This window comes from Melospiza melodia, chromosome Z (assembly GCF_035770615.1).
Source record: "Melospiza melodia melodia isolate bMelMel2 chromosome Z, bMelMel2.pri, whole genome shotgun sequence".
NCBI lineage: Eukaryota > Metazoa > Chordata > Aves > Passeriformes > Passerellidae > Melospiza > Melospiza melodia.
Genome location: NC_086226.1, coordinates 17,267,619 through 17,295,611, shown reverse-complemented (window position 1 = coordinate 17,295,611; position 27,993 = coordinate 17,267,619). Strand labels below are relative to the sequence as shown.

Sequence of the window (27,993 nt, the reverse complement as noted above, 5' to 3'; positions counted from 1 at the left end):
TGTGGTTTTTTGGAGGTTTTTTTTGGTTGGTTTTTGTTGTTGGTTTTTTTTGTTAGGGTTTTTTGTGTTTTGTGGGGTTTGGGGTTCTGTTGTGTGCTTTTTTGTTTTCATTTGGTTTGGTTTTTTGGTTGTTGTTTATTGTATATGGTTTGGTTTCTTTTTTCTCCCTTTCTTTTTTTACTTAACCTATGGCTTTGATGCAGCTGCTCTTGGATATACAATGGTTACCCAACCATTTTATGGCTTTAACAAACCCTTACTTTCTGCCTCTCATTCTATACAATGTAGCCTCTATTTGCACCCAAGTGCTACTAAATTACAGATAAAGTTACAGCAAATTTGTTTTCTCAAAAAAGCAGCGAGGCCTAACATCCCCTGAGTAATAACAGCCTTGCTTTTAATTCAGAAGTAGAGCTGGAATAATTTTCCCTCAGAAAAGGCAACAATAGAGCTGTTCTTGCAGGGCTGAATGGGGCATGTCTCAGTTTGCAGGTGTGCAGGTGCGGCAGGGGAGAGGCAGAGAGTGCCTGACCTGGGTGGGCAGCCCAGGCTCCAGCAGGTAACTCCAGACTGGATCACCATCTATTGGACAGGGCTGACAGAGCTCTCGACTCTGAAGCAAAGAAATATGCTCCAGTGAATCAGTAATTTATAGAGATCTATCTTGTTCATACTGATGAAATCAAAGTAGCTAATAAAAATCTGAAGCACTCCTGAAGCAAAGCAGAAATTTTAAAACTCCATAAAACACAGACAAAGCGATTCTTGAATGTGAAAATACTACATTACAAAGACCTACCAACACACTGCAGTTATTTTCCAAATGTTCCAGCTAATAGACTGTGATGAAGAAATAACTTCTTTTTAATGTGCTTCACTGGAGTTGTGTTAAAGAAGCTTAATATTCAGGATTAAAATCCCTATTCTGGCTGATGTGAAGCTGCAGTGCTATGAAGAGAGTGATATAATACAGAAACAAAGCTCAAATAAGGCGTTAGTTACCTCTACTGTAAAATAAATCACCCCCATACATTTCCATGTTTACTTGCTGCAATATTATGATACTATTTCCAAGAGATGAAAATCAAGCACATTTAAGGAACAAGCATTAAGGGCTGTTAATGTGGTCTTATGCTGGTAATCATTGTCTTGGGAAAAGTATATTGTGTTTTACACACTAATGCTATGATGTGTTTATTAACTCAGAATCCTTCTGCTAACAGTGTTTTAAGCAAGTAATAATAAGGTGGCAAATATTAAAAAAACTACTTTTAAATTTAACTCATGTTAAAGGAATAAATTATCTGTGGGTATTATTTCTTCTTCAAGACAAAAGTGCAACAATACTACGTATGAATCAAAAATTACTCAGTCCTTCTTTTTAAAGGAAAACATGCTTTAATAAACACTATTGGTATCCCTTACAGTATTGATTACCCATTTTCAAAGGAACTAGTTAGTTTTAATTTAAAAAAACACACTTTTCCTGGAAAATGAAGGATTTGTCATTGGAAAATAGATTCAAACGCATGCAACTGTGCCTTCTGGTCTGAGATAAGGAAGAGATTTTTGTCTCTGCCTTGTAAATGAGCACCAGGAAGAAGCAGAGCAAGAAAAGCCTAACAGACACAAGCATGTAAGAACTGAGGAGAAATGTAAGGAAATACCAGAAGTTCCAATTATATAATATCATTTTTAACAGATAACTCTGCAGTCCTAATAACAGCTGTGAGAGTAGTGGTCAATCCCAAATAAATAAGACTAAATTACGTAATTTTTTTTTATTTTTGAGAATCTATATTCCCCATAGAGTATTTGTACACCTGGAAAGCAGTTGGTTTCTTGTAACTTCAGAGCAACAGTAATAGCGTAGATGTTAATAATGAAAATGTACAAACTCACAGATCTGCCATACAGTTGTAAGTCTATTCAATTATCACCAGCAGCCATTTGGCTTACAGCTATTAATTTTTTTTTCTTTTCAGTAACAATTGGAGTCACAACAATAGTTAGTTCTACTGGTAAGTGTTAATACTTACCCTGAAATAAATACAGTCTGCCACTGAATCCAAAATAAATAATACTTTTTAAATTATGTCATCTTGTTTATTGCAAAGTATTAAACAGATTGCATGTATAAACATTTTTTTTTCTTTCTAAAAGCAAATAAGGTGAACAAAAAAAACAAACAAAAAAACCTGCTTTCATCAAACAAATGGTTATGACATTTACACGCTTTTTACTTCAAGGTCAACTGAAATTCTTCTTTCCTGCAGAAGTTAAATCACCTCAGCATGATACTTGGTAAAAATTTAACATTCTGTCCACACAGTTAAATGTTCCACATATTTCAAAATTATCTAGATGACACTGTTTCTTGCATTGGCGCTTAACTAAAATGATCTTCAAGGCAGTTTTTGCTCCTCTTTATATTGCTGTGACCAGTACAAGAAGTTACTGTGCAAGATAGGCCATTGCAAACATGCAGGCTTTACCAGCGATGTGGCTAAAGCTACAAGAGTATTTTCTTCATAAAACTGCAACCACAAATTTGGCCTGAGAAATTTAAGAAAACATTCTGTCTGGACAGTAATCTGCATGATTCACCCTTGTCACCAAGATCTTTAGGTGCTGCCTTGGGAGGGACAGGAGAAAAGCACATAAAAAGTAATTCAGGAAAGCACTATTTTTTGGAAAATATTTTCTTTTTTCAGGGATGGAAAACAACCTGAGTGGCAACTTCATTAACCTTGACTGACACTATAAAATAAAAATTATGCTAATAAACTTCTGTATAACTCATACATAATTTAGAAGAAAAGTAAAAATATCCACCCTTTGTAAACTTCATAATTGTTTTTCTGCAACAGCACCCTTCAGAGATTTGTCCCCTTGACATTGAAACTGTCTGCTGAGTGCACAGACTGGTTATCCCAAGTAAGGAACAACTTCTAATGCTACAGCTTTTTCACACTCTGTCACAAGGAAATTTCCCTATCTCTGACAAAAAACAATTGTAAAAGACCACTGCTTTCCCAGGACTTCCCTACATATCTCAGTGGAGTTCCACTGGAAACAAAGCTTCTTGCATCGCAAGTCCCCCTTCATGTGGGGTATCATCACCACCACAAACAGCATCACGACCACCAGGGATTTACAAGAATGAAACAAACACTTTCAAACACTTTCCAGGTCCAAACCATACATTAATAGAATGGTAAGCATGCAGCAGCTCTCTTTTGCTAAAAACATAGGATAAAGCTAGGTGTGGCAGACGCTCCCTCTTTAGGAAAAGAAAAACTTCACATGTAAGTTTTGCAATGGTTATGTAGGGTTGTTTTTTTTAAAGGCTTTACTTACATCATCAATAAAAGCAATTACTGTTAGTCATATAGCATTATGTGTCACTAGTAGACACAACATATGCTCTAAGGCTTTTTTTTACGTTAACAGCCCGGATTTCTCATTCAGCTAACAAAACTGAAATTATAAAATTGTGAGTTAAACAATATAGGCAATAGAAATGCATATCTGAAATGTTACAAAATGGTCTAAAATGTTTTCACTTCAGTAAAATCTGGCACATTGAAAAGAACTGGTTTTTTTCGTTAATTCTTCCACTGAGACACTTATGTCATCACCTAGCAGCTACATACCTACTAAAGAAACAACTCTACAGGGATAAGTACACTGAAGATTCCTTAAGTAGCAATAGGAAGAAACCTGTAGTTTAATTTCTGAATTTAATTTCTGTCCTTTCTAAGTCTTTTACACACTGTATTTTCAAAAGCTTTGAAAAAATTGCTTCTCTGTCTGATTTACCTTACTTGAGCTTTTCTTACCAAAACACAACATAACTGCTTCTTTTGTTACTACATTGCAACTTTTGGCAAAACCATGACATTACATTATTTTAACTACTGAATGGCCCAGAGAAATCAGTGTGTTCTACAGTTCTCTCACTTCAAAACAAACCCTATAATATCCATTGCTTCTAAATAAAAAGGAAGTAAAACACTCTGTAATGCGACTTTATAATGTGTTGGTTCTCGTAATACTTATCATTAAAAGCTGATGAAAAAGATATCTTATAACTCAATCATGGGCAGTATCTAAATCATGGAAGTTTAAATGGCCAAGATCTTCTGAGATAACTGTAAAATAGCACCTCAGGGAACCTGAGGATGATAGGGTACACAACTACCTTAAAACACCCAAGCTACTTTTAATTATCCAAATTCAGCGTCAATGATGCCTGAATTCTTTCAAGTGCTAATTTTTTCATTCAGTACTGTGTTTTGCACTGCAGAAGAGAGTACAAGTAAGAATTAGTGATGTGATGTAAGTCTTTCCTGGGGGCCCAATGGTCCACTCTGCAACTCTGCCCACTTACACCAGGCAGTGGGGGATCAGAAAAATTCTGCAGAGTAAGACTGCAACTCACACTAATTGGCTGCCCAGATTTCTAGTCACATCACAGTCCTAACAGGAAATCTAAGCTTGCTTTTAGAACTTTTTAGGTAATGCTAAAAACAGGAGAATGAATAATAGTTTTTGCCAACTTCCACAATTTTTCATCAACCACATTTTCATCCATCAGACTTTTTGATGTATCAAGTTACAGTAGCATTCAAAAAGGTTTGGTAGTCAAATATTTTCAGAATACTGTCAGCTTTCAAAGGAGAATATATGGGGAAAATGGTGTAATATTGAAGGAAAAGTCTAAGACATGGGATACCAATGCTTTATGCTGCTGTGTATTCCTGTTCGATAAAACACAAAATAAAGAAAGTAATTCCCCATACAGCCTAGGTGTTTTCAAGATTTAATGCCTTAAGATTATGAAGAAACTCAGAACAGCATCCAGTTAGGTACTAAAATATATATGCAGGTAAAATAAACACCTATGGGAGCAATTAAAGTGCTTAAAGGTAGAGCTAGTGACATTTTCGACACCCTTGGTGGGCACCCCAGTCACCTGGATGGTGATGGCAGAAATGACAGAGAACCTAAGACAGACACATACTCTTCTGGGACAGTAGCTGGACAGCACACAGGATGCCCTACATTACTGAAAATGGCACAGGTCTGTGCTTGGGCAATAAATCTCACTGCTAAACTGGTTTAGCAAGTATGCAGTCACTCTGTGAAGAAAGTAAAATGAAAGTGACTTTTTATACACAAAATAAAGTACTTAAAGAGACTTTACATATACAAATATTCCTGAATCTTTCTTTGTATCAGATTTGCAAACACACAATTTGCAAAACAAAAGATATGGACTGATGACAGCAGGTTTTCCACACCAGTATCATTACTCATTTGTTATAGTTAAGAGCTGTATTTTTAATCATAGCTGGTGCTGGTATGTTCTTTCAATATTAATAGCTAAGGGATCTCTTTGGCCCTATATACCAGTTTTTTCTGCTATTTTTTTCTTTCCTATTCCACCTTCTAAAGCTTGGCACAAAGTATAGCTAAGTATTGTAAAAAGCTTAAATTCCATTGTAATTTTGAAGAGGTCCAACATTAGTTCTGCTGATATACCGAAAATTAGGAGGAGGGGAAACAGAACTTAAACCACTTTTCTTTTTCTCTCCTTTACTTTGGAAAAAAACCCCACCAAACCCCACAGCAGTCTGGTCCACCTATTTTTCTAAGCTGTTGGTGTGGATACAGATGACAAAAAGCTGAAAGACACATATACATGTGTGCAACATGCATCAGAAATTAATCTTATTCCTGGCCTTGTCATTACCATGACGCTTTACCTCTGCAAATCTTTTGAGAACAGGCAGTTTTGACAGCAACAACAATTTTTGGAAAGGCTTTTTTGGGGAGATAAGAAAAGCTTTTCCAACCACCTAACCAGCACTTATTCAAATTTCAAATTCTAGACAAGAGATGGCAAGGAAAATTTGACAATACGTTTCACCCAGGTTTAGCAAAAAAATCCTATTTGAAGGTTGTATCTTCAGTAATAGTATCCACGATGGGAACATCTACAAGATTTTTAATATGTGTGAAATTCTCATTCTGTTACAATTACAGTGTCAAAAAATAAGGAAAATTTGTAATAATTATGACAAATGCATTCCAACCCTTGATGGTATCATACCAAATCTCTCTGGAAACATAACCTTTGTCTTTCTTCTTTGAGTGACATTGCTTCCAAATACACACAAGTGATTGTTTCCCTTTTTACTGAGGAAGAGCTCAGTAAATTGATGAAATTTCTTTCTGTCTCATATCCTTCTAGGAACCAGTTTTTTAAAATCCTGTTTCCTTTTCAATTAATTAATGTGACGCCACCAGAACTAAAAAGCATATGTGCAAGAGAACTAACACTTAATCAAAAGCTTGGGATGCTATTATGTCATTTTCACACATGAATTCTGTAATGTTAGAAAACAAAGTGAAGGTGAGTTAGACCTGAAAAATGACTTGGATGCAGGACGAGTCATTTCATCAATATTTGAGAGGCTGAAACAGAAAGAAAAGTATCTTCTCTGAGTGTGCATGTACACATATAGAATAAATAAAAGGAATAAGAACAGGAATAGGAGAATGTGCTCATAAGAAGCTTTAATTTGAGGCTAACATTTATCATCACATGAGGGCACTCTGCTTCCAAGTGAGAAACAAAATAAGTTTATTTACGAGTAAAATAATGAGCTCATTGCTCAAGTAGGCAATTAAATACCTTACCGAAGCCATTTTGGGATACCAAACACTTTGAAGATTATATATTCCCTCATGGTCCACAGTGAGTGTACTTCTTTGTAAAGAATGGTTCTCTTTAATTACTCAGTTATGAAAAATACTTTAAAGGCAAGGGGATATTTTTGATAATGCGCATCTTAAACTTTTCATTAAACTACCAAATTTAAATTTTAACTTTTTGTGCACTCTGACATTTTTGTCTGGCATTTTCATTAATTTTGCAACATACATAGCTGAAATGTTAACTGATCAATACTTTGTCTCTCTCCTGTAGCACTAGAGCAAAGCTCCCTGAGGACCACAGAGCACTACAGAAATTAAATGTGTATCAAATGTTAATGTTAAACACAGCAGTACTTACTGTATAATGACTGAAATGGTTAAAAGAATTTCAAATGGACAGATGGTAGCACAAATTATTTACAATCCCATGTCAAGATTAAAGTTTGTCCCATAAAATAATTCACTGACTCACACTGAAGTGTGTCCTTTTACTGATAGCCCCATTGTCCAATTATTTTTCTGCTCATTATAGTATTGCTAGAGAATTAGAGAATTGCTAGTATCATTAGAGAATTTTTAGTTCGGAAAAAAAGAACACACACCTTTTTCCCCTCATGTTGCACCCACTGACATCTGTAAGAACAGAAATGTCTGGTTAAGAAGCTGATGGAAATTAGGCCAAACTTAAGAGACATTTCAGTGCCCACAGCGGATTAATCTGAAGAAAAAACATCCACTTTTGTATACTTTACTAAAGTTCTTCCTCCTACCATATTAATTACCAAATAGTAATAAAAAAATTAACTGCTAAAGACTGCAAAGGTCTGTTTTAAACAGAGAAAAAGATGTGATTTTATAGCAAATGCTCTCTACATATTCTGTTTTCCCCCACTGTATTTAGGTCTTAAGAAGCATAAATATAAGTACATAACACATTCTTTATCAGCATAGACATGGGACATAATAAAGCTGTTCTGGAACTCATATATTAACTTAATGGTGTTGCTATGCACTTCCTTTATTTAACAGGAAATAAATACAAAAAATCAGGAGGGAATATAGAATTTCATAATTGCTCTAAGATAAAGTCATATGCTAGCAAGATCAATCTATCATTCATGAGCTATTTATTAGTATATTTAAGTATCTGAAAAATAACAGCTATTAATACATCACAGTTATATATATGTATATATATATATATATATATACAAATACACACACATGTATAAAATTTTTCTTCTGCTGCAAATTACCAAAGCATAAGAATAAGAAATGGAGTGAAAATTCTCAGCTATTCAGAAAAAATCCCCAGTGAATGCGATGAGTTTATGAAGTTTGTCAGAAACAGGTAAAATAATGTTTAGTTGAGGAAATGCATAATCTAGAACATTGAAAATGTAACTTGGAGTTTCTGTATCATTGACCTGATGCCTTTGAACAGGTTTTGGAAAGAATCATCCTAAATCTTCAGTACAACATTTCTGTACCTAAAATGTCCCAAATAATGTAAAAGTTTGAGACAGATAAGCTCAGGAATGTAAATAATCAGCAAGCCCTTTCAAGCCTTGGTGACTACCAGTGTGACTTTCCAAGGAGAATGACTTTAAAAAGAACTGTAGTGAAGAGTGCACAAGGCATATGATGTAACTTATTATAGTTAACATATTAATCAAAGTTTTCTGTAGGTTTCCAAGAGAAGTTCTCCTTACCTAATCAATCTTAGAAATTACATTTTTGGAAACTGAGCTATTCTGCCAGAATTTCTTCACCTATGGTCCTCCATATCCCCATTATAAAGAAAAGTCACACGGTAAAAAAGTATCCATTACTGTAATGCCAAGAACATGGGGCATTGGGAGATACACAAAATCAATCCTTACACCAATCCTAAGTGAAATAACTGTAACTCTGTATCAGGATGCACCCATCATAGTATATTTTCAAATCCAATAGGATAGAAGAAGTGGTTAGTTTAAAGCTTTACTTCTCATATGTTGTTTCTTTTTCTGGCTAAAGAGCTGAATACCCCCAGAACAGCCTGTTTCTCATCTCCTTTCTGGAACTGACATTTCAATGTGAGATTTTCTAGCCTCTAGAAGACAACTTCACAAGGAGATATAATTTGTATAATAGTGAAGAGAAAATGAAACATATACATACATTAATTTTATACACTCTATTAAATGCAAATGTAACCCTAGTGCAAGTATAATTCATCATAACACAAGCAAGTGGATCACTCTCGAGATTTCAACAGCCTATGAAAGTCTAGAAACCATCTAAACCCAAAGCTTATAATCATGATAAAAATTCACATATATTTGACTTGGCCAGCAAAGACTTCTTCTGCCTGACAGAGGAATGATTTGATCCTTGGAGAGGATAATATCAGGTCAAAAAGCACAAGGATGCATTTTGGATGCAGAAGTGGAATACATCTGTACAATCACAGCACTGATAGAATCATAAAAATTTACTGCAACACCTACATAAGCAAAAATAATACTGTAAGAAAACCAAGAAAATCAGATTTTTTAAAATATATGTTTCCCTATATAAATAGGTATGAAAAATATGAACATATATATAAAAATATAACCAGGAAAATGTTTCTACTGCAATACGCTGTAACTATAATAGTAACATATACTGACTATTGGCCTCCCTACTTAAATTCTGTTTTACATACTACTACTACTACTACTACTTATTATTATTATGACACTGATTTTTTTCTGTGACCAGAAACAATTACATTTTAACAGCAACACCATTACTTCCACAGCCACAGAAGCGTGCCAGCAGAAAAAAATTAATTTGCCAAAGAACAGTATGTCTTTTCATTTTCCTTTCTTCCACTGGCAACAGTGTTCCATACCCATATTAAAATCTGACTTAGAGTGATGAATACTTACTAACTGAAGTAGTAATAGCAACATGAGACATTTGAGTTTTATGTTGAAACCTGTATTTTCCTATGAAGTGTTGATAACTGTTAACTGAAATAATAGATCATGTCTCTATAGCAAACAGCAGCAAGCATATTTTGTCTTTCCACAAAGTGCCAGTACTACAGACACTGGCAAAAGTACAACCCCCTGGCTCTTTGAATAGCACTTTTATCTCCTGTACTCCCAATGAACATGGCAACCGAGGGTTTAACAAGCAACACAGTAAAAACAGAGCCCTGCTAGGAGAAACTTTCTGCAAAACAGCATAATTTAGTGACAGACCCAACCACCCCACCCCATTTTATTGCACAGCCAGCTACCAAAGCCTGGTTTGATTTCTTCAAATTTGAGGCACCTGACCTTCAGGCACCCAAGTAAAAAGTACTGTCACAAGATGATGTCTATAATTATTCGAAGTTATACTGAAACCCTTCCCTGTTCATAATCATAGTGGAGCGGCTACTAATCTCAGTATCTCTCAGCTAATTAAAAAAACTTTGAAATTCCAGAAAGTATGTCCATGCATACATTTCTATTCTGTAATGAAAAAATAATGGTTTTGTTTGTAGCTCTTATGATTTTAAAAATAAAGAGGTATTTATCTGAGTAACACAATGCAATCTACAATTGTGCTTGGAATTCTTAAAATTTAATAGAAAAATATGGTTAATAATAATGAAGATAATATTCCTGAAGAAACAGCAATTTCGTTTAAATTGCTAAAAACAAATTCACTTAAAACCATTCACTAAAAACTATGACCAGAGCTTGCTGCCTAAAAGGTAATAATTTGTTTGCATTTATGTTTTTAAAGTTGGGTTTGTTTTATTTTGGTGGATTTTTTTTCTGGGAACACCACCTTTGAATAATTAGTGATTAAAATACTTTGAGAGTCATTATTCAATATGCAGGGGGATCTAACAAATTTTAATGAACATCATTTGTGAGAAGCTTAAAATATATTATCCATAGCTCACTGACTCTATTTTGATTTGCATCACCTGCTTGCAACTTATAAAATCAATTACTTTTTTACTATAATTATACAATTATAAATTTTAAAAATCACTCTATCTTGTTTGCGTGACATTTTAAACTTAATTACTTTTTTAAAAAAACTGAATAAACATGACTGATGATATTATCATAATACAAACTTCTAAATAAATTAAAAAGAAACCACCAATCTACACAGTATTGTCTCTCAGTCTAGAGCACAAACACACTGGGATGATTAAAAATAGTATAAAGAAGATCATACCAAAAAAGCAGCTAGACTTCTTGGAGGAGAATCCCAGTCAAAACAACTGCTAATATAGCAGACAGCAGTAACGAGCGCCATGATACAATGCTTCATCCGGATGAAGTTCCTTAACAGCAGCTGTTAAAAAGATGAAAGACTGAAAATATTTCAAAACCCCAAAAAGTTTCAGGAGAGGCTCACGCTAACAATACTGTCATTCTTAATTTGGGTGAAAGGCTGAGAAAATATTAAGCTCTCTACCTCATAAATTGAGCAATTTAATGTAAAATCTGAGACTTGGAAGAAAGAGAATTTGCTAATTGTATCAATTAGTATTTGTTGAATTTAATTCTAGATGGTACAAAAATTGTTCAGCATTCAAACACCACTTGCAAAATTTCACATATTATTTTATTAATTAGATTTCAGTTTCATTAAGCCTTTAACAAATGTTGGCCATTTTTAATAAAAAGATGCTGCAGGACACTAACCTGAAACCATGCAACACTACTGCTCTAATTTAATCAAGATATCTGCACCATTTAACATTTTTAACAAATTTGTCTCTCTGATTTATTTTGAAAGAATTGTTTTAAGTATTTATCAAAGTAATCTACATACTTTCAAATTACATATATGTAAGACATAACAACTCTAGGTTTTGATTCTAGAAAATGTACTTAAATCCTCTAAAATGGAAACACACCTCACAACAAAAAGTGGACAAACCAGTGAATGATATGTGTACTGAGACACATAGAAAATGGTCACTCCTGCCATCTGCAAAAGTCACAATGCCATTTTCATTCATGAAAATAGGAAGAAGAATGAATCTTGAGTAAAAGGCTTTGTTGCTTTTTTGATGGAATAGTAGTGCAAAATTCAGCTTTAGTAACTGCATTACTCAAAATTGCTAATAAAGAAATATTCTGCCTCTTGAAATGTTTTGTTTTATGAACTACATCATAAACTGATATAAAATTCATCCGGCAGATAATCTAAACCATGATTAAGAATGCAGGCTTTCAGAAACAAAGAAAGCAGTTCTAAGACCTTTGACTTTTCACTGAAAACAACAAAAATCTTGTTCCCATAGTCCAACAAATTCTCTCAATTTAAGACACAACATTTGTGGAATAAGAAAAAATGAGGCCAAAGTAGTTTGAGTGCAGAAGAATATGTATATTTAAATGATTTTTTACTGAAGCATTAAAACTGTGTGTAGCAAATATATTCAGAGGAAAAAAGAGTCAAGACATTTCCTATTCCTGGGATTCTAAAGAATTTCAGTCTGCTATCACCTTTGATTCAAACCATAGTCAAGTAACTTCCTTGAAATTTGGCTAAAAGAATGATGACTCTTTACCTTGCAACAAATGGAGAACTTTCAGGTCGAAGTTAACAGCAAAAATTTATGCAAGACTTATTTTACATGCACCTGTGCAATAATCTGATATGTGTGAAACCTGATGGTTTCAACTGTGTTCTTATTCATGTATTTCATGGAAATTAGGCAGCAATTTATAGAGGAGACACATTAAACCTGTGTATTCCATTTCTGACTTCTCAACCTATCATATTCTTTTGTAAATAGGTAATGAAAATGTTATTCTTTACTCTCAGCAGTAGGATACCAGATATTTGAATGCTCACACTTGATATTAAGGATTTTAGAAGGGATTAGTGTTTCCTTACTCTTTACCTGTTTAGACAGTCTGTCTTCCTCTTCAATGTACTTCTGTTCTTTGGGCATTAAGGTTCGTATGCTGGCTTTCACCTATGCATTAAAATGCATGTCAGTATTTCAAGTTTACTTGCTCCTCACTAGTTACACAAGCTTCAATTCACAAAATTTACCAAGTTTCAAAGTCATGGCTGCCAAGCTCGGGACACATAAGCACACACAGAGACAAGAGTTGCTACTCTGTACATTAGCAGCAAGACCAGCAGCAGCAGCAACAAAAAGAGTGGGTGTGCCAAGCAGTGGCAGAAGAGTATTCTGTAGTATACATCAAGGCTTAGAGAAAATGAGGAATGACAGAAATTCTCTACAAATCAGGAACAAAAGCTTTCATGAAACTGAACTCTTTAGCAGTACAAAAAAACCCAAAGTTAAGACTTACAGCATTAAAAATCACATCTATTTCAAGATAGATGACCCCCTTTGTTGGCCCTGTCAGCTGCTTGTTTTTCAAGACGTAGGCTTTCTGTTCACCATTTTGAATCTGCAGGAAAAGGACATGACAGCCGTCTGTCTTGCGGTCTCCGCTGAATACACCCCCCCGGTGACCCCTGACCCCCAGCTGCTGAAACTGACAGAGAACCCAAAACAACTGTGGCAAGTCTGACAAGTACCTGTTCATTACCAGGACCGAGTCTGTCAGGAAAAATTAACTATCATGGGATTCAACATGGCCGTGAATAGAGTATGTTAAAATTTTAGTGTTCTTATTACAGACCTTGGTTGAGAAATGACAGACTCAGAGCTGCAAATTTTTATTTTTTTTTTTCTCTTTCCCTCCTTCAGCAGGAAAAATTCAGAGCAGTATGTCAGGTGAATGAAGCTTACAGACAGCAATGGTATAGCAACTTTGCCTAGAAAGTCAGCGCTTCGATCACGGTCTTCATCGTAAACTGTCACTTCAAGCACTGAGTGGATGTCCTTTATATTGCTACAAAGAGAGAAGTACACACAGAAGAAAGAAGTCACTTACACCAGTGAGTACCAAGGACAAAACTGTAAAAGGTTAACACAGATACCCATCTGTTTTTCCAAGCCATGGAGGAGAACTGAGATTAAGTGAATGAGACATCTCTGCATATAACCAAAATGATTTCTAAGGGCTGCAATGATTACTCTCTCTCTCTCTCTCTGCAAGGCTTTTTATGACCAAAATTCTTTCTAGGGACCAAAATGCTTTCTAATCACTCTTTCTCTCCGAAAGGCTTTTCCAGCACAAGTTTTCTGAAGGACGTTGCTTTAAATCTCCTGCCTGGGGTTTGCACTGCATGACCTGCAAGAAGCAGCACTGGGGGATTTACAGCACCAGCAGAAGGATAGAGAGCTTTTAAAAGCTACTCTAAAACACCGCTACCCTTGTGGCAGTTCTTACTGCAAATACAATGAAACCTGTAGGTTTATAAATGGAAATAATTACAATCTACAAGAGCTTATCCTTGCAATAAGAACAGATTCTTTGTTTCTGAATTTCTCATTTAATTACAAATATACAACAAATTACAGCAAATAAAGAACAAATAATATGGAACAATGCATCTCTCAGGTACAACTGCGGAAAAAAGACTGCAAGCTATTAAACACTCCACTGCCATGCACAGGATATGTCACTCTACATGTAAACTTTTGGGTGAAAAATTCATATTCCTTATTTGAATAAAAAAATTACTTGAGAGAACTCATATTTGATTGAATGGCAGATCCAGGAAATACAAATTCAAGCAAAGCAGTTCAACTTCAGTAAAATATACTCCTCCAGATGAGGGATTGCTAGCCCAAAATTAATTAAGAAATCTGAATATAAATGCAAATGTACATAGAAGAAAGGCACTGAAAGCCTTTAGAGGTTTTCTATTCGATTTCTGATTAGTCTTTTGTCCTCGACAAATCTAGGCAATTCCTTGTGCACAGAACATTGTCAAGAAGCAGACGATGTTTAGTTATTGGCTCTATTGGTAAATAACTAGAAATATAATAATGAATTTTAGCATGGTTTTGCAGATACAGAAATGTGAACTACTATAATAAGCTGTTGGAGAGTACAACTACTGCGAGATTTGTTTCTTTTGCTCTGAGTTAATTTCTGAGACCTCACTGCAGGTCACAAAACCGATACTAAATACATAAATGATAAATCTAGAGGGGAAAATAAAAATTAAAATCAGACTGAGTTTTGACCTTAAGGGCAAAATATAGCATTTTAATGTACAACAAAGTGAAGTAAGTGTACATTAAACTAAATCTTCTACTGCTTTTGCAGAGGATTGTTACTGATTTCAGCAGCAGTGATCAGTTTTTTCTACTCACTGGTGTCACATTACAGTCAGACAGAAGGGAGAAAAAAAAGGCAATTGAGCAAGGCAAACAACACAGATTTTGTCTGTGGAAGACCTTTTTTCTATTTTGTCAAAGCCTTTAACTGTCTTCAAAATAACAAAAGGATAGAAGAACCAATCACATCACTCCTCAATCAATTGTTTTAGACTGCATTTTTTGCAACAGCTGTCTTGTACTAGTATGATACTAGATGGTATTGTGAGACGGGCAGTTAGTAAATGGAGACAAGAAGAAATTATTTAATCATATTTCAGAGAAATATAAATGCATGAGGAATTTCTAACTGTATGTACTTATCTAATGTTTTTTACAGTTAACAACCATATTTTAATAAAGGTCATATTCACAGTATCTTTTTTTTCCCCACTCAAAACTTCAGGGGCAAATCCATCACACTGGATCTGACCCTTGAAACTCTTGCTGAACCTAACAGGAGTCTGGTGTGCATACCATTACTCATACATGCCTTCCAAGAAACAGTTCTGGCATTTTTATGTTTAAAATTATACCACTTCTGTATTTGTTTTCATGTTTTTAATCCTCAAAACGTATTTGAATGTTTAGTTAAGAAATATCAGTATGTCATCACTATTCTCCTTTAGAACTACCAGTAAGTATTTTTGTTCCTTCCTTCTCCAACACCCTCATCCCAAAAAACTACCCAAAACCCACTGTCCATCCGCTTCCCCCACCTAAATCCAAACACCTACAATGTGAAGATTTTGTTCCATTCTGGATTGAGGTTCCTGTAGACAGTATGTGTCAGCAGTCTGTCATTGTTCAATTCAACTACACAAAATGGATCACTTTTACCTGTAAGAGAAAATTTAGAACTAATTTTATGAACTAAGAAAACACATGATGAGCAAGCCTAAAATAAAACAAGTTTAGGGGGCTGTTTCTTACTTTCTGAACTTCACTGTAATGGTCTGCACTATATTCAGGATATTCATAACACACTACTCATCTCCATAATCTATTAACATTCTTTGCTAAAAGAACAATTCTTTTGCTTTACAAAAAAGGGGGGAGGGGGGAGGAGACAAAAAAAATCACCATACAGACTCTTCTGATGAAACACAGCATGTTCCTAGAAGTTGCCAAGCACCCTTGTGAGACAGTTAAGAGAACTTCACTTCAATGGTACCAATGACCCATTCACGTTAAAGATAACATAATGAAAGTATTTTGATATGAAGGAAATGTGTTATTCTGTATTATTTGTAACAACACAGCACCTATGAAAATTATACAAAGACCATTATGCTGTATTATGTTTCATACTGTACAAATCCTCTCCCCTCTCCCCAAAATCAAAGAATCTTGATGACAGACTCATATAAAAACCTAACACAAGATAAAGTGGGCAAGTACAATTAAAGAATGAGATGGTATGGGCTGGAATGATGGGCTGCAGTCTCAGCACAGCAGAAATGCAAACATGGTTGATATTTTATTATACATTAAAGCACAAAAAGTAGTTTTGTATATACTTACAAAGAGATCCCTCAGCATGAAGGCCACCAAAAGAGAAAGTATGAAGTTGCTGCTTGGAAAATGTATTATGTTGATAATTGAAGCATGATAATGGAAATGGATATGAAGGTATATTTTTTCCTGTAAAGAAAAGCAATGGGCAAAGCAAGTGTGTGCACATGCGTGTGTGTGTGTGTGTATGTGTGCATGCGTGTGTGTGTCCTTATATATTAAACAGGCAGCTTACAGGAAAACACTGCAGGCAAGCAGCGCTTAGATACTAAGGAAAGCGCAAGAAAAATGATCAGAACTGCAAGTTTAGGGGTAGAACATGAAACTGACACTAACCCTTTTAAGGTTTTATTTTGGAAAGACATTGTGGTTTATTTTAAGCTCACCAGGAAGTTAAGCTGCTCCCCTTTTCCCCAGCCCCTCTTTCATGTGAGAGAAACTAAAAGCAGAAATTATGGGTTGAGGTAACAACTAACTGGAAATGGCAATGAGATAAGAAAGCAAACAGTAACAGTGTATAAGAGAGGGTGATTATATGCAAAATGCTCCTGGAGTCTGACACACTGTCTCCACACATGGTGTGCCACCCCATCATTCCCTAGACCATGTTTTTTCCCACAAGCCTAAGACAATGAAAGATAATGGCACTCCAACTTTCCACACCTGTACTTTTTGTCCCCAAGACCGAGAAAATAAAAGAACCCACAATGTTGGACAAATCCTCCTCCAGCTGGAATCAGCACCAAGCCACCACTCCATTCACTGCACACTCTCCCAGAAAGGGAGAAAATGGCTGCTGCACCTCTGCACTGCCCATTTTCCTCCACCAGAAGCCATGACCTCTTCATCTTGGAAGAGAGACTCCCTGACTCCTACATACCAGCAATGATCTGAGTACATACAGTAACAGCCTAGACAAGCCCACACGACTTTAGGCTCTACCCTCACACATCCTAGGCCTAAACTAGGACAAAAGGACAAGAAGAAAGGTAGACACCTGAATCTGATACTTAAGAACAGCTTGGCTATCTGAAAAAGCAGTACTCCAAAGTGGGAGGGGAGAAAGCAAAAGGTGGGTTTAGTATCTTCAGCATTCCTGAAATTACCTAGAAGGTTAAGGAGGGGTGGAGAGGTAGACCTAAGGAACAGCTATGATGGGAAGAACACTAATGAAAACATGAGGGGCATGGAGGGAAGACCTCTTTCAATAAAGAGGCAATAAAGGGAAGAAATCACATTTTGGGCTAAATTATTTAACTCTTACTTCAAATTATGTCAGTAATGATAACTGCTATAAATCTGTCGAAAAACAGACATGCTATCCTGCTTTTATATTTTTATTTTCTCTAATAACTGGAAGGAGTGATCTTTGCCTTTGGCACAGTACAAGAGTACACATTATTTTCATGTAAATAGAAAGCTGAACAACAAATTGCTGCTCCCTGGACTCAGGGGAACTTTGTCTAATGCAAAGGAACACTTGAGTTGCATAGTACCGCATGACTTGCTCTTCTCTTCAGACTTTCTTTGGGCAGTAAACTGTTCAAAATATATTGAATGTTGGCATTGGCCCTCCATAATTAAATCTACCATACTAGGCAATTGTGTTTCTCAATGACTTAATTAATTCTGTATTATTTTTTCATGCATTATTAGAAACCATAAACTGAGTAGCTACAGTAGCTACATTAGTGGGGCTACAGTAATGATATTAGGGAAGGCACATAATTTGTTTCATACCTTATACAAATGACAACAAAATCAATACTTAGACAAAGCTGTCCAGGGACCACAACTCCCAAACTGCAGTATTGATTTTGACTACACCAAGGGTTAATATGCATATTATGTGCATATTATTAACATTAATGATAAAGAATAATTGTTTTAAACACATTGTGAATAGTTAATTGATGTTTACCTCCTCTAGAAAATCATATACTGCTGAATATTTCCCATTATCTTGAAAAATGATACAATTCATTAGTCAGCAGAAATGGATGTACCACACATCTAAAGGTTCTTTTATTTCACAATCTAGAAGGTGATAGGAAATCTAAACCATTTATATTATTCGAGTTCTTTAGCTTTCAGTATTTGAAAAAGAAATACACAGAAGACAGTTAAAATAACAAGGCAGCACTGGCACAGCAGGTGGACTACTGTATCTCATTTTTTAAGGCATTATCAATCATATTTGCATATGGTGGTACAATGTGAGTTGAACATATTAAACATATACAGACACAGTAAATTACATTGAAGCATATACATGCCATTTTCTATTAAGAAAAAGAGGGTGTTTACTACATTTAATTCTCTTCTGTGCCTCTTGGCATGCACTTTTTCAAAGACTCTTCTTACAGATTTACATGGATGTCAATCAATAATATGTAGCATTAATTGTAGAGCTTCTCAGTCAAACCAAAGACAACCGGTTTTCAGAAATGAAAAAATCCCTCACTTAAAGTCAACATTTCACACCTCCTTTCTCCTATCATTTTAAAATGCTACAAGAACAAATTTGAATAGATGCAATATCATTACATGGTTCAAGGGTAGGTTCAAATACCATAGCTGACAAAGAGAAGTTTCCCAGCTTTGAACATCTCTGCTAAGGAATGTTGGTTTATCATAATTACTTGGTTACAAAGTTTCCCCATGCATCTTCACCATTGCCTATTTCTTACATATGCTGAAACACTCATAGCCAAGCTGGGCCTCTGAAAGGCACCACTCATTGCTAACATGCTCAACATAAGATATGTGCAAACATTGTTAAGATACTAACCTAAATTAGTGAATGTGATCCAGAAAGACTGAAAAACAATGCATGAAGACTTGGTGAAACTTGGTATCTATCTGTCATCTTTCAAGTTTTCATTATTAGAAAGAGTAACTGCAATCTTAATTCTCACTGACAACCCTGGCAACCTGCTGCATTTCAAGAGTGTTCAAAGTAATGAGATCATTCCCAATGAAAGCCTTAAGAGAGCACTAAAATAGGAAAAATTGTACTTAGGTCTCCTTGGTCTCTAGGAGGACCCAGAAGATTCAATAACACTATATTCAAAACCAGTACCTTGAGCACAACACACTTGAACAAAGGCAGCCTCAGATAATTTCTGTAGGCTAATGTGATTAGCTATTTCAAATATGAGATACAGAAATGGTTTTCCTTATTTTTTAGAAAAGAGTCACACATATTCAGAAGAGTGTCTGAAGAGTGTGCTCTCCCTCTAGCCCTTCTAAAAGTATACATAAAAAACTCTGATAAATCTTGTGCTGCCTATGCTCAGGCATTCCATATTACATTATCATGAACATAACTCCTTCCACTATAAACTAAACCACAACTGTTGTATACAACTGTATATAACCTGTCATGCATCAATAAATTCTACTAAACCCTCTGTATCTACTGAGGATCTTCCAACTAGCAATCCCTGCTCTGTGCTCTTTGTAGGCCTCCAGCTACTAGTCCAGTGATTTTAGAGACATTTAGCTATTGATCAGACAGACATCCCCAGCAAACTTCTCAATACAATCCTAAGCATATGGTCAGCACTGTACAAGAATAAGACGGCCACCACCTGCCTAAGGCACACATTAAAAGTACGCTCCCAGCAGCACCAACACCGACACTGAAAATCTTGAGTATCCCATGACCACAGTGGGGCTGTTATCATGCCTTACCACTAATTGCAGGAATTCACAGTAGAAGTAGGTAGTGAAAAAACAAAGTACACCTTCCAACTTACTGAAATGAAACCTGCAGAAAACCTCAATACAAAGTTAAACAAATATAATTTATCCATTCTTTTGCTGTAACAGCTCATGCTTTTTGGTCTCTACTTGTACAGTCTGAAGGGCTCCTGAAATTTTAGAAATAAACTGCTAATTTACATAATATTCATGATTGGAAGGAAAAGCAACTTCTCTTTTGACAGATCTCCCTCACCTGTTTTCTTCCTTTACCCAGTACAGAAGTTGACTATCTGGGAATGAACTCTTGGAGTTCTATTTTGTAATGTATGCCACCAGTAAAAAAAACCCTAAAGAGCTACATATCTTTTGAAGCTTTGAGTTCTATCTTTATTTTTATCTTTGAAGCTTCTGAATTTTAGGACACGTGTTGCATCTAGTTCGACAGATATCCTTGTTTGCGCTATGCTACGTCTTTAGACAGTGCAAGACCAGAGCACAAACTCAGATTACCTTACTTAGAGCTAAGAAGAGGATTTTACTTCAGTCAGCACTCTGTCCCTCACATTGCATATGATGCACACAATAATTTAAATTAGTCTTTTGCTTGTCACCTTATTTCTCAGAACTTCCATATGTCCCCGGATGAACTGTACACCATAACCTGAAATCAGCTCTCCAAAAGGAGCAGCAATGAGGAACTAGAGATGTGTTGCTTGCTGTTTTTGTCAAAACTCAAAGTCCCCCAAAGCCCAGGAAGTCTTTCACAAACAAAGTCAGTTGGCAGCTCAGATTCATTAACTGTTTTGGCTGGTCACCTAGACATTTTTCTCCAACAACAAAATATAAAATGCACTTTTTCATGATAGAAAAGAGGACAAAATAGTGATTGATAGAAGCAATCTTAAAATATTTCAAAATTATGCTTCTCAAAATATTTAGAAAATCAAAACAACAAAGCCTGAATCTCCACACAAGTTCAGCTTCCTGGATTTTCTTCTCAAGTAGCCATAGCACCACACAGCCTGTGTTTTTTCTAGTGGAAAAGTTTGAGAAAGGCCCATTCCATCAGTTAAAACAGCACAGGACTTTCATCTGGCTCTCTGTTCTGGTACTCACAAGCAAGCACAAACGTATTAGGTGACTTGTGAACCCTTGCATCCTGACAGTCCCACACACACCACTGCAGCCCATCTTCCAGGCTGGAGGCGAGCTGGACTGTCCAATCTAGGGGGCAGCTAGAGCAACAAACCATTGGGTGTCATCTCAAATTCACAAGAGATGGCAAAGACATGTGACCAATTCGGATGCAAGGATCTTTTATTTGTCTAGTTATGAACTTTACCTGAGTGTCAAAACTGTCAAACTGCAATATGATGTAACTCATATTTCTGGGCAGTTTATATAGGCCTTCCTTCAACAGTCTCCAAGGTGAAAATGATCCAACATAAAATTTTGATTCTTGGCAAATTGTTTTCAAGCAAAAATTATTTTTGGAACATAGTATTTCTTTCAAACAGAGACTTCAATTGAATACAACTGCACTTTCACACTCACTTCCTAGCTCCACTTGTATACAAAGCTGACTTTGATAAAAAGCTGTCAAATCTTAAATTTGAACAACTTGATTGCCATATTTTGTACAAGTTCAACAATGATTTTTTTAATTTTAAAACTCTATTAAAAGCATGCATTTTTCTCCAGAAAATTGCATATCATCTGCTCATTATCCACTTAATATTGAAAAATAGGAGACTTTAGTAAAGAGAAATATGGAAACGTATATTTTATACAATAGCATGATCCTCTGGTTTAGAAAACACTTGTATACAACAATAAAAATGCTTCTCTATCATCAAACACTGAAATTCCAGCCTGTAGGAATGAAAATGAAAAATCATAAAGGACAGCCACCATAAAAAGGTTCTTACTCTCTTAATTAAGGCTGCCATGGGTCTTTCCTAGGAATCACCATTGATATAACTGCTCTTCAGAGTATATGCCAGCAAGAGAGCACAAGGCAGATCTAGCTGTCCTCTGAAAAACTTAGTGCATTTCTGAAACATTAACTCACAAGGGCCAGCAGATAGCTTTGGGTTAGATACCCATTAGGCCTTCAGAGATACTTCTGCCATTGCTATGGAAAACCTACCTTGCCTCAGTATAACTCCAGGGAAACAAATAATTTCATAATTTTACCATTTCACAGTTCATTGAGTTACAAAAACTGAAAAAAAGTCAATTTCAGCATTAGCTAGTCCATGAACCCATTTTCATCAAATCACTAGCCTTATTCTAAACTAAATATTATATTGACATTACATTACAAAACTGAACTAAAAATGCTTTGGACAGTTTAAAAACATAATAAGGAATTTCAACAGCATTTTCTACATTCAAAAGTAAAGTTCTCAAAACATAACTTCATGAAGTTCAACCAACTTTAACATGGCTATAAAAGGCAAAATATTTTTAAAATATTACATAGGCTATTATGATTCTCTCCTACCTCTGGCCATGCCTATCCATTACGGATCTAAGTCCCCACCGCAAAAAAGGCCTTTATTTTTTCAGAAGACAAGACAGCCAGTTCATGACTCTGGGGGGCAGTGCCACTCATGCAGACACTAATGTCACTAATGTTGTTCCAAGCTCCCTGCCAGCCAGCTGCTTGCAGCAGAACAGTCAGTCTGACCTTTGGCCAGGAGGAGGAATGGCTCAATAGCATGAGAAGCTGCCTTATCTAATGGATTAAGTACAGAACCCAAGTGAAATGCCACCTTTGACAAGGACTTGCTGTGTTGGCCTTAGCTGAGTCAGTTAACCTTTCTTAGTTTTCCATCTTTAAAATGGGAATTATAATTCTACTCTATCTGTGATGATGCAAACATGTTGCAACACACTGATACCATGAATGCTTGAGGTACCTTACAAGGCAACTCAGTGTAATGCCATAATCAAGTTAAACTCATCTCCACAGACTACTTTAGAAAAAAAAAAATCACAAGCCGTCATTTCATTGTATGTATAATTATAAATGTTACAGTTAACAAAAAATGTATTTTAATAAAATATCTTTCAAAAATATCTTTTTAAATCCTGTTTTTTCTATTACTAGCTAGAACTGGTACTTAAAAGCCAGTACCTTTCCTGTACATGATACTGGACCAAAGGCTTCAGGTGACCTATATGACAGGACTTGATAAAATGTTTTATCTACCACAGAATTCTGCCCACCTACTAGATTTTTGTACTTCGTGGAGATAGCTCAAGTGTATATTGAAATCTGTTTGCACTAATTGACAGAGCAAATTACTTTTGGAACCATATTTCCAAAGGGCTTCTGAATTTATTCCTTCAATTTTACACGCATGGGCTTCCATACCTTTGTGAATTTAATGTTTGTGTTCATCACTCTGACATTTCCTAGCATTTGAAGAACCATTTCAAAGACCATTTTTGCACAAGTGATGTTAGAACAGTTTAGCAAGACAGATTTTAGAAAAGACATTTACATTTAGCAAAATTTTAACATAGACTTTTCTTAGAAGAGAGGCTGAATGCAGACATAAAACTGAAAAAAAAGGAAGAAAACAAAAATCTGACTAATTTTCTATGCTTAGTTTCTCTTCTTTAGAGGAGGAAAAGCCTGAAAAGCTTTTGAAAACAAACCTAAATAACACTGAGCTCTTTAGTAAAATCTCTCAGACATATAAGGTTATGAAATCACAGTACTCGGAAAAAACACAATTGATTGATAACGAGGACAGAAATACAAATAAATTTACTTCTAATGAAGACTGAAGACACAGTAATCAAAGTGTTAAAAATTCATTTCATGCACATTTCATTTGCCTCTCAGCTGATATTTATCACGTAATTCTGTGAGAAAGTGGAGGCCTAAGATGCTCCAGATAAATGTCTCAATTAATTGTACAGAGGTAGCCCTCTTTGAGCTGAACCAGAGCTGTGAGCTCTTTATTAAAAGCACTATTCTGTAGCCTGTAACCTTGTTCCTTGACTCCTCTCTAGTTTCCAATTTAAACAAGTCCCCATGCGGCCCACTCTAAAGGGCTTTGTCTCCCTGTCATTGTTATGAGAGCCAAGGCATCCTGGAAGTGTGAAATCAGACCTCATGAGCTGAACGGTTCCCCAGGGAACACAAGACCTCGCAGAAGGTCAAAGTCATGGGCTGGACCATCTGAAAGCGTCTGATCGCTGGTCTGTGACACAGCAAGAAGGGTGGGGGAAGGGGGAGAAAGAGCCAGGGGGCTAGAATTGAACACATCTTAATTAAAGCCCAAATACTACAAAACAAGCTATTTTCTAGTCAGGCCATCTTATGGAGCTTGAATTTTGCTCTTGCTAATGAATCGGAGTTCCTAAATATTATTCCTTAAAAGCACAGCACGTTTGCTGAAATCGATCAGATCTGTGGCACACCTTTTCCAATCTGCTTACTTTTCATGAATGATGAGGCAGAGATTTTGAATTTTATTTCATGACACAAGGAGCAATGTATCTGCCCCAGTAAAAGAGATGCAGACACTGCCTTGCAAAGCCAGCAGCCGTCCACAACCACCCACCATCTATACCTGACTACGCTGCAGAAGGATTAGATATATCTGACTATTGCCTAAACCTAAACAACGTCACAGTGAAGGGCTTATTGTTTTACTACCTGTAATTTACATGGGTTAGGTGAAACCTGTGTATATAATGTCAGAAGCCAACTGTCATGATGAGTCCATTATATTTTAGGTTTTACTGAACCACCAGAAAATCTCTTCATATCAAAGGATGTCACTGTAGGCACAGCACCTATCCTTCCAGGGCTCTACAAGCAGCCAAATCCTTGAGAAAGTCTGCCAGAGATTTCATGAGCAAGCCAAGACTTAGGGAAACAGGAATATAATTCTTTCTAACTCAGGATTTAGGGAGAAAAAAAGTCATGCACTGAATAGCTAAAACACAATGGAAAACTCAATTGGAAGGTTCTTCTCAGACAGAGAAGGAAAAATTAAACTTCATTCTCTGTATCTTCTCATTCATTAGATTACACTTTCAAAGAATTTATACTAAATAATACATCATTTCCAGAAAGGTGTATTTGCTGTGACCACAATTTCCAATAGAATATAATTTTGCATTGGTGGAATCCCTAGAACTGTGTATTTATCATGGAACTACACTGTTTTTCTGGGGGAAACAGCCTCAGAGACCAAATAATTTTGCCAAAGGCCCTGGTCCTGAAAGATACCCAGTTTTTCAGCTCTTGTGAAAACCAAGTTAAGCTTTCAAGCACCAGTGGGGAGTCTCTCAACCCCTCAGTGGTTCTTTCTCTCATAGATCTCCTGGCAAGTGGGTTGAGTGAGAACTCTGACTGTACTTTTCTGGGGTATTTTTAATATCCACTTATGGAATGTTCCAGCAGCACAGCATTTCAAAATTGGTAAGGTCTACTTGCTCCCCTGCCTACAACTTAACTGAAATTTCAGCTCATCCTGGCACATTATTCTTTGCATGTACATGTGAAGAGGGATGTAAGCTAAGACCTGAACCATCATCCTTAATCACTCTCTTTAAAAAAAAAAAAATCTGTACTAACATTAAGGATTTGAAGCACACTGTCCAACATTAGGCTATTGAAGGTGAAGGAAAAAAACTGCCCTTGGCTATCAACAGTTTATTAAGGGCTTAGCTAAAGTGACCTACTAGCATTCCACTGAGGGAGGCTATGAGCTTTCTGAGGAAAGTAGTAGAACTGGAGGTTTCATTAAAAAGTAATTTGTGCTTTTTACTCCTTCATTCAACATGAGTCTCCACTGCTCTTTATTCACACAGAGTTAGTACAGTATTACAATGCTGCTCAATGCATGGGACAAAGGAAAAATTTCACATTTTGAAAAGGGGAAAAAAATCCTTGCAATCGTAGCAGGATTGATGGCTACTTAAAAGATTACAGAAATCTTTTTCCCTCTGTGCTTATGTTTAAGAATGGAATATTAAGGATTTTAAAAATCTACTCAGCGCAAATTAATAAATTTTGATTTACTACCTCACATGAAAAGATTCCTGGAAGTGAAATGGGGTATGTTTAGCAGGAAGGAAACAAGAGCAAAAACAGATAGTATACAGTTGTTCCAGCTGCTTTTCAGACTCAGGGGCAAAAGATTCTGAAAACTCACTACAGAAAGATGTGCAAAGAGTCCATAGCTTTTACTCATAGAAGCAATACTTAGTAGTGCAAGTAACACCACCGATGACAGCACACTAATCACTTAGTTGAATAAAGGTGGGTCAAGTTTTTACACAATTTTTGCAAACATGATTTATTTACAATCATCAAAGACCTACTTTATTTCTCACTATTACAATTTGAAGTTTAATTTTAAATTAATGACCTGTACGTAACTACAAGTTACTAAAAATAGCTATAAACTACATTAGCAGATAATAAAACCACTTCATCCTCTTTTCAAAATTCTCAGAGTACTTTTGTCCAGAATATACAAGATTTCTGTCACATCTGGAATGTTCAGCCATCTTACATCAATGTGTATCAATGCTTTTTCTTACTAACAAGGGAAGATAGTGAGTGTCCTTCCCCATCTTCCTGCCTGTCATCCTAAATACAATGTCTGAAAATTTTTGGTAGCTCTACACATCTTTAATTGAATCAAATATATATCCAAAAATAATGTTCAACCAGCACAAATAACATGCTGTTTTGGAAAAGCTGAAGATTGAATCAGGTCAGGGACTAAATTATACTGTTTGCCCCGAGTAACTTAATCTCTCTCTCTGTTCAGAAAACATTGGATTATAAGGTCAAACCAGACTTTAGAAGCATTTCTACAACCTCACCAAAAATAGAATCTGTTATTTTGTATGTCACAAACTGGATGATCAAATGTTTGCACTGATAAAATGTTTGCACTAATACCTTGTCTGAAATTCTGCTAGTCATGTTAGTTATCACAAAACTACTAAAAATTGAGTAGGTTGCTCTATATATCTGCTCCTTTAACAGAACATTTATTTTAGTTTCCTTTTACTTTCTTCCCCATTTTTAAAATTTTCATTATTATTTTAAATCTGAGATAGCTATTTTCTGACACAGATGCAGCTCATTTTGCTCCATTTAACTCAGGCAGTAGGAAGGTAATTACCTAGAGGAGATGGGCATTTCTGAAGAAATATGGTCAGTATGGCTGAAATACTTTTTGTTTATTTTGCAAAGCAACGTGTCAAATTAATTATTCAACTTATAACATAAAATAGAAAATGTGAAAAAAAATCATATTTCCCTTATCTTATAAAGATAAGCAGTAGCTACAGCAAATTGCATTTAGTTGAAATGCCTGAAACCAACAGCAGCTTTGCTAAATATCTGACAGATATCAAGTGGTTCTTTTGGCAACAATTTTAAAGTAGTATCTAAGTCTGGAACCTTTTATTTGCCTTGTACCTTGGAATTTAATGTTGATAATTTTGTATGGTGTCATCTACTAAAATAAAAGAAGTTTCTTCTATGTAATATATATAGGATGTCTGATGGAGAAAAATTTATATTTCACCTTTATCAGAAATAATCTATTTAGGGCTCTGCTAGCATTAGAATAACTTGCTGCCTTACTTACAAAACTTTTGTTTGTGTTTAGATTTTTTTGTTAATGAGCAGAAGGTGGAAGTGCACAAACAGAACATAACCTGTAGATGAAGTTTTGTTTTTAGCATTTTTTTCCCAGTTCTAAAATCACCAAATATTACTACGGTATTCACTGTCACAGAAATTAAAT

The 27,993-nt window shown here is 35.6% G+C and overlaps 1 protein-coding gene across 1 annotated transcript in view; it reads right to left on the bottom strand.

The window, feature by feature from the left end:
- The window catches only part of MCTP1 (multiple C2 and transmembrane domain containing 1), a 216,462-nt gene that overhangs the window by 85,263 nt on the left and 103,206 nt on the right, over positions 1–27,993 (bottom strand). Inside the window, exons 11-15 of the mRNA XM_063180010.1 lie at positions 15,709–15,811; positions 13,493–13,595; positions 13,047–13,148; positions 12,626–12,700; positions 10,942–11,061 (exon numbers count right to left, since the gene is read on the bottom strand). Coding sequence (XP_063036080.1) covers positions 10,942–11,061; positions 12,626–12,700; positions 13,047–13,148; positions 13,493–13,595; positions 15,709–15,811 — 503 coding nt within the window. The remainder of the gene's footprint in view (positions 1–10,941; positions 11,062–12,625; positions 12,701–13,046; positions 13,149–13,492; positions 13,596–15,708; positions 15,812–27,993) is intronic.